Source organism: Pristis pectinata, chromosome 1 (assembly GCF_009764475.1).
Source record: "Pristis pectinata isolate sPriPec2 chromosome 1, sPriPec2.1.pri, whole genome shotgun sequence".
Taxonomy (NCBI): Eukaryota; Metazoa; Chordata; class Chondrichthyes; order Rhinopristiformes; family Pristidae; genus Pristis; species Pristis pectinata.
In genome coordinates, this window is record NC_067405.1 from 129,174,062 (window position 1) to 129,186,242 (window position 12,181).

The window sequence follows — 12,181 nt, forward strand, 5'->3', positions numbered from 1 at the left end:
TTTTGTGTTCTTGAATACTATGTCAAGGGAGTTCAGTAATACTTCATCCATTGTCCAGCACTTGAGTGGATAAATGTAATATGCTGCTTTTCAGCCCAAGTCCGAATGTTGTCCAGATCATGCTGTATGTGGACATGGCTGCTTCATTATCTGATACCATGCAATGAGTCAGCACTCCCAATTAAATGTTTAACATCATACACTCAAGCACTTTGCTTGTTATCAACACTTCTCTCATTTCATCTGTACAATTAGGTTATTTTTCTGAGTAGGTTTCCAACTCACAGCACTTCTGTCATCCTATTTGTTTATTTCTTGGCTGTTTTTTGGGTCCAGGACTTTTCCTTTATACAAAATTGTAACTGTACTCAACTGTTCTGATGTCCCTATCAGTAATGGGGTATGAAGATGCTGGGGAAGATAGAGAAAATCTAGTAAAATACTATTTATTTGAACTAGGAGGTTATAACTGATGGAAAAGTTTGAAAAGGCTGTGGCTCTTTCATGTAGAAGTCCTTAATGATCATGAAAGTTTAGATAGACTGGGAAAGGGTATGACATACAGAAGAGATCCAAAGTAGGTTCCAATGATATAAGTTAGTCACTGATAAATGCAGTGGCGAGTTCCAGAGAAACTATTTTCCCCCAAATAACTTGTCCTCTCCTCCCCAGTTGGGATAAAACAGTTGGGATAAAAAGCTTGGGTGCATTATAGGGAAACCAGATAAACACTTGAGGGATGAAGAAACAGATATTTAATAGAACTGGGAGATTGTAACTGGTGGAAAAGAATAAAAAGGTTGTAATCACTTTCCTGTAGAAAAGTGAAGATTGAAAGATGATCTGATAGAGGCCTTCAAAGTCATTGAAAGTGTTAGATGAAGAAAAGTGGAAAGAGGGTCACATGGAACACAAAGTATTGGCATAGTCCCATTGAGTAAAAGAGCCTGTTTCTGAACTGCAAATACTGTTTAGCTATGTAAATATTTGGGTCCATTTGTGCAATAAGCCATGTTGTTGACATTGTGTAATTCATGATTGAATGAATGAACTGGCACAAAGAGTAGTAATGCTGTGGCTTTCTGGTTTGAAAGCTGGCTGTTTTTACCTGCCTCTACAGAAATCTTATCTTCAGTTTCCTGCAGATTGCTGTGGATTATGAGCTATCAATTCGATATTATGCAGGGACAATTTGCTTCTTTTCACTGGGTTAATTGAAAATAATCACTGCTGTATTAGTCCTTTTGTTGGTCTCACATCTAAAGATCTTTGTTTTAAAATAGATGATGAATAGCCAGCTCTCACAACTCCGAACAGAATGTGATGAAATAAAGGAGAAGAATAAACGGATGGAACAGAAGTTAAATCTGCACAAAGGCAACTTTATTCACAAGGTAAATTGTAACACGATGAAGGAGAAAGTTAAAAAAAAATGATTAGGATCGATTTACTTTTTAGTACTACCAGAAATTTCAGTTAATAATTAAAATGAGGCATTTGAATCATTTACAAAAGATATTAGCAATATATAGTTAAAAAGATCTTGCTGTTTAATTTTCAAACCTAATTTATGTGTGGAGGATACATTAGTTTAGAACATAGAACATAGAACGCTACAGCACAGTACAGGACCTTTGGCCCACAATGTTGTACCAACATTTTATCCTGCTCTAAAATCTATCTAACCCTTCCCTCCCAGATAGACCCCTACGTATTTTTCTATCATTCATGTGTCTATCTAAGAGTCTCTTATATTTCCCTAATGTATCTGCCCCCACAACCTCTGCAGGCAGTGCGTTCCATGCACCCACCACTCTCTATGTAAAAAACTTGCCCCTGACACCCTTATACTTTCCTCCAATCACCTTAAAATTATGTCCCCTCATGTTAGCCATTGTCGCACTGGGAAAAAGTCTCTGACTGCCCACTCATTTATGACAAGATTATTATGAAAGGTAAATCACAGTGTGTCAATCTCCACAGCATTGCTCACAGTAAAAGTATTTCCTCTTTAGATAACTTCCTTTGCTAATTCTGCCTTTTAATCCTGTATCTCTCCATCCTCTCTTCATATCCTGTCATTTTTTTTTACTGGTTTCCTGTATCCCCTTGTCTGACTGGGTTTTATTATTTGAGTCTTGTACCTTCTGTAAATCTCTTTTGGTTTATTAGCAAAGCCCAGCACGACAGTGAATGTATACTATATGCAGTATACCAACAAAGCACAGGCTGTGCTGAGATTTAAAAAAACCCAGAAAATGCTGGAAATACCCAGCAGCTCAGTCGGCCCTGTGGAGAGAGAAACCGAATCAGGTCAATGACTTTTGATCAGATGTTCTTCCAGAGCCCCAGCTGCCAAGAGCACATTGGATATTACAGGAGGATTCCCCTTAATTTTCCACATATTAAAACATTGGCATAAAATCATGCAAAATGCTTTGTGATTTCTTGATGTATAGACTGCTGGAGTGTGAAGCAACTGTACTGGATTGGAGACAGGAGCTGGGGAAGGCTGGGAATGCTGTAATGTGAACAGTTGAGAAAGCTGTGGCCATACTAGGAAGGACATAGGTGGAAGAGATTGCTGATATCAGAAGGAAAGATGGGTGGGAAGGAACTGGTAAAGGGAACTGTGGCTGGAATGGAAAGACAACAGTTTCCAAAGCCACAAACTCTAGCACTTAGAAGGGCAAGTGACACAGGCACATGGGAACACCATCAATTTCAAGCTCCTTCAGGTTGCCAGGTATCCTGACTTGGAAATGTATTACTGTTCCTTCATCACTGCTGGATCCATATCCTGGAACTTCGCACTCAGCAATGCTGTGTGAGTATCATTTCTAGAAAGATTGTAGTGGCGCACCACCATTTTATCAAGGGCAGGTAGGAATGGTCATCTATGCTAGCCACATCCTGTAAATGAATAATCAAAAAAATGTAGTGCTAAGCCTTGGAACTGTAATAAAAATTGGAAATAAAAATAAACACACTGTGCGGTGGGATTGTGATGGATATTCACTTTCCGGACCCCAAAAAGGCTTCTTGCTAACCTCAGCTTTTTAGCACAGCAGCATGACCTGTCCAAAGGTCAAGAAGTGGTTGTTCATTAAGCTAAAATCCCTTTTTGCAAAAACAGCAGAAATTATGGAAGGCTCAAGATGTTTGTTGTTTTCTAAATTAAACTTCTAACCAATATTCCCTGCTCAGCCTCTTAACATAAACAAGGGAACAATGGGATCCACCTTTACTTAATTAAACACTCCAGTCACCTGGCCTGAAAATGTGGTTAAAAAAACATCACATGCCCATGAAGTCAACTAAGTGAGAAAACAGTTCGAATGTTAGAAAGCAGTCAGGTAGGGGGGAATGACAGAGAGAAGGGGTGACAGAAAGAAGACCTAGAATTCATTCCTCAGCCTTTGGTTTTTGTGATGGATGGCTTGTTTGCCTGCAACTTGTTGGTATGACTTTTTAGTTTGTAAGAATTGTACTTGTGTTCAGAAATCCTTTGAAAGTTACAAGTCATTGTTAAGAATTACTTATTAGAATTAAATGTGTCTCACTCTAAATAAAATAAACTGTGTTTAAACTGCTTCATTAGCTGGAGGTATCTTCTCCTTGGTTGGGAAGAGGGACCCACCACTCAAAATAGTAATTATTGACATCTAAACCTTTCCATAGAGACTAAAGTGGTGAAGTAAACTAGTCCTTGAAGTGTAGGTTGATTCAGTATAATCTCCCTATAGTGAGAGTACTCGTAGATACTTATGCCAGACAGAACTTAAAGTTTTGACTTAAGTGTAGAGCTCTTGGATGGTGCACTCAATATCATCACAGGATCACTTACAGGATCATAGTTTGAAGCTTTGGAGAGTGTAGGGTTCTGGCAGAGCCTGAGCAAGTTGCCAGGCTATGAAAGTGATGGTTGGGTAACTAGGTCTGGAGTTACTTGAGTGGATGAATATAGACTGTGCCTGCAAGTTTTCATGCTAGTTGATCAAGCACTTAGAGTTTGAAACAGGGCAGGTAGAAGACCATCAGAGTTTGACATAATTTACCTGGAGTTATTATTTGTTTAGTGTGAGACACTGTTAATTCAATCCTTTGGTCCTTGTTGGAATGGGGGTGGTGGAAATCAAGGCAAGCTGAAACTGACTGTGTCAGTTGCAGTTGGACAGATTGGGAATGATCCTGTGTCAGTCACTGGGAATGAATCCAAGTAGATTAAGCAAACTGTCAACACAGGTTAGATTAGGCTACAGAAGAGAGCAGAGAGAAAGAATTAGCTCACTTGAATGTGGCAGAAGTGGGGCTGGAGCAAAATCACCGTGTGTAATCTACCCCCAAAAGAACCATTCAGGAAGGACTATTGTGTGTCGGGGAAGGCCAGATTCATACTACTCTCAAACATGGTGGTGATACCCAGGCACCTGACCAAGGTTAGGATTCTGAACATGATCTATCTTGAAATTCCTAAAACTGTGCCAGCAAGTTTCTGACAATAATGAGTATTTATTGAAATCTGTTCAATTTCTGGGATTCTTTTATTGCAGGTGATTCTCTTGCTAAATTTTCAGTTGAGTTGATATTTGAGCTGACAAATCAAACTGTACTGACAAAAGTTTTAGGATGATTTGATGATTTTCCATTACTTGGAAAAAAAATCCACCAATTGAATTGTTTGTTTTCCTGCTTCCTCATTGGCAATTACCAGCTGAATCAGAATGCATTTGACTCATGTATATTCAATAATTGGATATTTCATTAACTGTCCTCCTTTTAGCCAGTCACTAATCCCTCCGGTGGATATGTGGTCTCTTGAGGATTTAGCTTTTTAGCTGTGGGAGGTATGAAATGGCCAGCCCTTGTCACAGATTAATATTTTAATTATGATAGTATTTGGGAATCTGAAACAAAGCTAGAATATCATGTTAGTGATCTTGGTTTGAAAATTAGCTGTGACATATCTGCATGGAGACACACTCCATGCGGAAGTTTTCTCAGCTCTCTGTTGGCCAGAGAAGGTTATAATAATTGACTTATGACACAGGAGTACTTGTACTACCCACAGAAGTGAAGGAACGCAACCCATTGGCAGCAGGGTAACTTTAATCAGGAACGGGGATAAATATCATGAATTGAAAACCAATGCACAAAGATTTTCCTTCTTTTGCATGCAAATATGTTTGGGTTGACTTGATTACCAGTGCCAAGAAATCCAAAATACGAATGGAACTTTGAACCTGAGTGGGATGATAAAATGGATAGTAACAATGGAATTACCTTTCCTTTAAGTAAATGGAAGGAAACATGAACAGTGTGTAAGATAGTTGATCTGCCACTTTCCATGAGCAAATGTTCCATCTATGGATTAAAGAGAATAAATGAAAAGGAACAACTGAGCCTGCATTTTCTGACTGGATCTGATTAATGTAACAAAGTAAGGAAGCAGCAGTTATTGTAGTAGTTGGAGATCTGCATTACTGCATCTAAAGGACCTGCTGTAAATATTGGTAATCTAAGGCTGTTTTCAAAGTGTGCTTTCATTTTTTTGTTTTTTCTTAGAGTGAAGAGTTTGGTGCCCTCCTGTTGGCTATTAATAACCTAGCAGATCAGTGCTATGTCAAGCATTATGGGATCCTGGAGGAAATGATTATTTTGACAAAACTCGATATGGTAAAGGTCAGAATATTTAAATTTGTTATCTATGTAAAAGTTGCTTCTTCTCCCTCTGCATCATAAGCTATCACCATTTGTAATTCAGCTCATCTGATCTCTATCTTGCCCCATCTTAAGTTACCTTTGTTATTTCTAGCCTTGCCATTTCCAATGAGTTCCTAGACTTCCTCTCAACTTGCAACTCGCTTATCCAAAGCCCCGCTGCCAGTACCCTAACACTCTCCCTCCAAGTCAACCATTGGCCTTGTGGTTGTCGACATACATTGGTTCCCAATTAGGGAATGCCTTGCTTTTTGAAATTCTTATCCTGATTTTTAAATTCTTCCATGGCTTTACCATATCTGAAAACTGAATTCCTCCAGTACAGTCTGTTGTTTATCTGATTTTCACAAGATCACAAGACAAAGGAGCAGAAGTAGGCCATTCAGTCCATCGAGTCTGCTCTCATCACCTACCGTTTCCAGTCAGGTCTTCAAATACCTAGGTTCCAAGATTTTGAGTGTTCTCCCTAAACCTCTTTTTATTTTATCTTTCCCTCCTTTTTGATACATTTCTTCAAAGCAATAACTTGACCAAACTTTGGTTACCTTCCTCATACCTCCTCATGTCATTTAATGTTCTTATTTTATTTGAAAAACTGCTACAAAATGCATTGGGAGTTTTACAATGCAAATCTCTCCTTAGCTTCATCTGTCTCTATAATCATCCTCTGGCCCCAGAGGCTATAATTTCTGTTTTTCTGCAAATCTGATCCATGGTGCACTGGAGACACAAGAGACTGCAGATGCTGGAATCTGGAGCAACAAACAAGATGCTGGAAGAACTCAGCGGGTCAGGCAGCATCTGTGGAGGGAAATGGACAGTCAGCATTTCGGGTTGAGACCCCTCATCTGGACTGAAAGATAAAGGGGAGATAGTCAGCATTAAAAGGTGAAGGGAAGGGGTGGAGCAAGGGCTGGCAGGTGATAGGTGGATCCAGGTAAGGAGGGGCAATAGGCAATGGAGGAGGCAAGAGTGGAAATGGTGATAGAAGCTGGGAGGTGATAGGTGGAGGCAACAAGGAGCTGCAGATGATGGAACCTGATAGGAGTGAAAGGTGGAGCATGGAAGCAATTAAGGAAGGTGGGGTGTGCAGATGTGAGCAAAGGGGGGAAGGGAACCAGTGGAAGGAGTGTGTGGGTGATGGGCGGATGGAGTGGATGGTGGGGGGAAAGAAACAGGGTGATGGGGGACTGGATTGGGTGTAAGAGGAACTGGGTAGATCAGGAAGAAAGAGAGAAGGGACAGAGGGGGAGCAGCTTACCTGACATTGGAGAATTCAATATTCATGCCATCAGGTTGTAGACTAACCAGGCGGAATATGAGGTGCTGTTCCTCTAGTTTGCATTTCTGCCTTCCAGTACTTCACCACTGCCTTTTACTGGCCTGAGATTTAAAATTCCCTCATTAAAACCCATTACAATCCATAGGAACAGGAAGAGTCTCTTGGGCTTTTTCCACAGTTCACTAAGATTGACTGATCTATATTTTCATCTAATCGCCTTCACCCATTTTACCTCCTTCTCCTCCCTCAATATATTCTTAAAATCCATCTCTTAAACCAAGTAGTGGTCCTTTGTCTAACTTTTCCTAATGTGGTACAATATTTATTGTACAGTGCTCACTCAGGGTTGTAGACATGTGCCCTTAAATATTAACTGGGAAGGCGTATGGCTGGGAAGGGTCTTATCTTTAAATCAGTTACCATCTATAATTGAACATAACAGTGGTTTGCCTACAAGCAATTTGAACCTAGGTTTTCCTGAGTAGAAGATATAAATAGTCACATTTGGTACTCAATCTAAATAACTAAACACATTCAAAATAAAGCATTGGAGCTCAGGGTCTGTAAGTTCCTTACAGAAACTACCAAAAGATATTTGTGTATATGTCATTGAATTTTGTTAAAGAAAGTCTTGCAATAATCTGAAATAATGAACTCTATAGAAATGTTCAGAGGTATACTTACTATAATATTTTAGAGCTAATTTCTTCTGCTGTTATTAACAGGAATTCATCATGGAAAAGAAAATGATTACCCAAATGGCAGCACACTGGGATTCGACAACATCCACTGGCACCTCAGACCAAATTCCGAATAAACCAGGAATAACTAACAAAACAAAACAACAGACCAATACATCACTTGTAACTTCCAATAAAATGGTAGCCCACCAAAAGAATAAAAAAAGGCCAATGAATTCCAATGCTTGATGAGCAGTCTAAACATCCTTGTTTCAAAAGAGAATCTGATATTTACCATTGATCTCCAGAGACTATTGATATGCCTGTTAATGATAAGGGAGAAGTGATTGACAATGGGAAGAGATGCAGTGTAGGTACTTTATGTGACAGCATTCAAGAATGAAGTAATGCTGACTGGTACAATAAAAACTTTCTTGCTCACAAAAGGCATCTCAAAAATTTGCACCAGAGTTCCAGCAACAAGTTTTCAATAATAGCTCTTTGAATACCACATAGTTGATAGTTGACATGTTTATGAGTGGAACATAATGGACAATAACATCTAATTTTGTGTATGTGTTAGCTTATTTGTATCACAGTTGCATATATTTGAAAAAAAACAATTGAATGGCAAAGATATGTTAACTAGTGTAATGAGACATGCAATACCACTTTTTTCTCTTTCTCTACCTTGCTGAAATGTGAATAATAAAACTTCACTGTAAAATCAATGTAGAAAGTGCAGTCAGTTGCAGGTTGAACTACTGGCTCTATGCCTTCATTACGCATCTCTTTAGAAGGTACAAAGCCATGTTACTTTCTAACTATAATGTTAAGTAACTGCTAATTGAAGTCTTTGTTTTTTTAGTAATAACATTTCTTCCTAATATACAGTAAACAATTAGAAGGAATTAGCTTTTGTTTAGATGAAGACGAAGGGGGTCCCAGGTAAAGACAAAGTCAAGAAGTCAAAGTCAGAGTTGAGTTTATTGTCATATGCACAACATTAGTAAGGAACAGGCTTTTGTTTACTCATTCTCCTAGAAGCATTTGCAAGCAATGTCTGAAAATATAACTTCTGAGGAGAAGAAAGAAATGAGTAACATAATTGTAAGACAAAGGAAGCAAACATAATGAAAGATTGTCTTAAACTGTCAGAAGTTTATATCTGTTACTCAGGCCTTTAATTTTCAGTGCTGAGAAGAAGATGCAACCGAATTGTAAGATACTTTTCACTTTTGCGGCTCTGGCTTTGGATCCCACTACTGCAAAACCTGGGGAGGGTCCCCACATGGATTGATACAAAACATGAGGTAACACAATCACAAGAATGACCACATTTTACCATGGTCACTTTCTGTTATGTGGAGGTTGCCTGCTGTTCCTGGTGAGAAAGCATTAATGGTGTTTCAGCAGGGTCAAAAAAAGAAAACATATCTAGACAATCCCATATTAACAAGGAAACCATCTAGGAGAGCTCAGTGGGGTAGCTTATTTGGTGGGTTGAATTAAAGTTAGCAATTATTTTCTTTTCATAACACCCACCATTACAAAATGGAAGCAGTTTTGCGGAGGACTTGATTCAGGCTTAATTCATTTCTTCATCCTATTTAATGTGATAAAATTGGCTTTATTACTCAAAAATATTCCATTTTTTGACAATCACACATACTACTTTCATTGACATTTGATGTGGCACATTTTGCAATTATAGTTGCCCTACTGCAAGCTTATAGTTGTAGTTAGGAGTCCAAGGACATTTACCTGAGCCCATACTTATGATCCATTTTGAATGTCCTTGGATATGATCTAGAGAATGGTGTGTTGAGGAGGTGGTAAGCAGGTCTGATGCACAGGATCAAACATGATTATATTGAATGGCAGAGTAGCTTGAAGAGCCAACCCCTGCTTCTGCTTATGCACCTTTTATCTTGACAGCCAGGTTTAGTATATGTGGAAGTATTTCCTTCCTTTTGCTGCTTACATCCAAGCTACAAACTTCTAGGTAATTTGTTTGATTGGAAGCACTCCAAGAAGGACGACTTATCTTCATCTGACCTTCTGCAGCAGAACCTCAAAAAAGTGATTACCAATAAGAGCTTTGAACCCTTGCTCTGGACATTTTGACACCTTTTAAATTCAGGACATGTCTAAGGCTGATTAACAGTGAATTTAGCATTGCTAGTAATGGGTAACTTGCCACTTGCCCTGATGTTAATATTGATAAATAGAAAGGTGTCACATTATAATTGGAGTTCAGGTCGTTTCATAGTATATGTGAGTAACAGTCAAAAGCAATCAGTTTCATGAGTTTTTTTTTCATGTAAAAATTATAAACCCATATATAGAATCATGTACAAAACACAAACTAGTAAGCCAAAATGAACACTCATATTACAACCTTAATCTTTATACGTGTAGAGGCTTTGTTCTTGGATTCAGTAGCCCCAAGATATAAAATGTACTTGACATTGCTAAGAAAGATTAAGGAAAGAAAATATGAGTGCAGTTGAGTTAAAATAATAGATGAAATGTACCCTGGTCTTGTTAAGGTGTGTTGAATGACGTTAATATAAATATGGCTTTCATCCTTACTTGAAAAGCCTATATCAGATAATCAATTAATCTTCAGAATCCATTTCCTTCCTTTTCAATAAGGTAATGCACAATCGCATTACCTTGCCTCATTGTCATATTAACCCATGTGTCATATCAAAGAATTTCAAAGATTCTCTGAGTCATTTGGCAAATGAAAAGATTGTTGGAAGCTTCTTCTTCCTTTCTTAAGATCTTAGTAATGTTCAAACTAATAAATAAAACTTTTACCATTGAAAAAATGGATTGTCATGAAGTAAAGTGGCTGCTGGTGAGTGAAGGACTTTCAGTGCATTACCTGTGGAATATAGCATGGTATCTCTGGAATTGTAGTTATGATATGTGTTGTGACTGAAGCTGTAACTGGGAGATTTAAAAGTCTTTGTTTAACACAGCAGATCTTCTGGAGAGATTCTAGAATCATCTCCCAATACAATGTTTTTAAACACAAAGACACCAATAAATGATTAACTGCAATTTCAATGGCTATAATTACCTACTTTAACATTTTGAATGTAGACTGGGTAACTTTGGGGAATTACATATTTACAATGGTAGCACATCCCAACTAACAGAACCTCGCTTTATACTCAATACTGGTGGCTGGTCCCAAAGCTTCTGAGCATAAATTTCAGACACCCAAAATATACCTCTTTTGTTACAGTTATGGGGGATGGCTCCCTGAATATGCAACTACCCAGAATATTAAGTGACAAAATAGACCTGCCCTGAACTGTGCATTAAGTGGCAGGGATATGCCTTTAATGACGTGGTAATACTGGAGATGGCCACTTAATGCCTTCCCTGATCTCATCCTGAAGTTTCCAATGACCACCAATTGAAATGAACATTCATCCATTGTCTTCCCCTGCGTAATTTCAATGGTACACTATCAAAATGTCCCACACCTAATGATTGGTTTCAATAGCCTTAACGTATCAGTTGAAGTTAAATTGTGAACAGGTTTTATTTCCTGAAGATTGGTTCTCATTTTAATTAATATCTGCTATCCATACTTTTATAACTCCAGAATAATCCCTTACAATATGCATAATGGAACAATAGGTAAAATTCTTGATAAAACTATAAAACATTCATTTGAGTTGGTGGTAGTTAGTTTTTCAAAGTTCACTGTAACCACAATGTCAAGGGTATTATTCATGTACCTGATAAATAAAATCTCAATGGGTCACACTTCAGGCAATCTGTTGAATTACAATCAAAGATATTCATTCCATTCTTGATCTGTTGATTATATATATGTTTCTCAGTAAAGTATATCCAATAGGTATGCACAATTAAACAGCTTTCTACAATATGTTAAAGTTTACAAGTATTATTGAGGCTTTTAACTTTTGGAATGGTTTGCACACATATTTCTGTCAGAAATATAAATTAATAACTATAATGTGCTGATCTCCTAAGAGTAGACCCATGTCTGACGAAGTTCCTCTATATATCAGTTGCTAACTTTTTCAGCACCACTGAGTTTTAAGCATAAAACATAAGCACATACTTCATCATTCCTTTTAGTTCTGCAACTGAAATAATACTAGGTTAACAATGTCTACAAGTGGACTATCTCTTCAGAAAATTCACTTTTTAAGACTGGGTTGCTGCTTCTTAGATTAAAAATACATATGCAATTCTGATCCATACAGATCTTTTTTAAAGCCGTGTTTTGGTTAATTAACTAAAATATTATTTTAGATCAATTAAAGATGCTTCATATTAGGTTTAGTTAATGACTATAATGAACTGTTCTCTTCTCCATCAGTCTCCATACACAACCAGAAGCTTGAGGACACAGAGGCTCTCTACAAAAGAACTTTCCTAGCCATAGTTTTCCAATTCACTTCACAGCTTCTTCCTTTCTTTTGACCTATTATCTCCTAATATTAGT

At 37.8% G+C, this 12,181-nt stretch overlaps 1 protein-coding gene across 1 annotated transcript in view; it reads left to right on the plus strand.

Annotated features, from left to right (window-relative positions):
• si:ch1073-416d2.4 (coiled-coil domain-containing protein 42 homolog) overlaps positions 1-10,640 on the plus strand; it is a 33,959-nt gene extending 23,319 nt beyond the window's left edge. Inside the window, exons 7-9 of the mRNA XM_052017080.1 lie at positions 1,284-1,394; positions 5,566-5,682; positions 7,729-10,640. Of these exons, the coding sequence (XP_051873040.1) occupies positions 1,284-1,394; positions 5,566-5,682; positions 7,729-7,932 (432 nt within the window). The 3' untranslated portion in view covers positions 7,933-10,640. The remainder of the gene's footprint in view (positions 1-1,283; positions 1,395-5,565; positions 5,683-7,728) is intronic.
• The last annotated feature ends 1,541 nt before the right edge of the window (positions 10,641-12,181 follow it).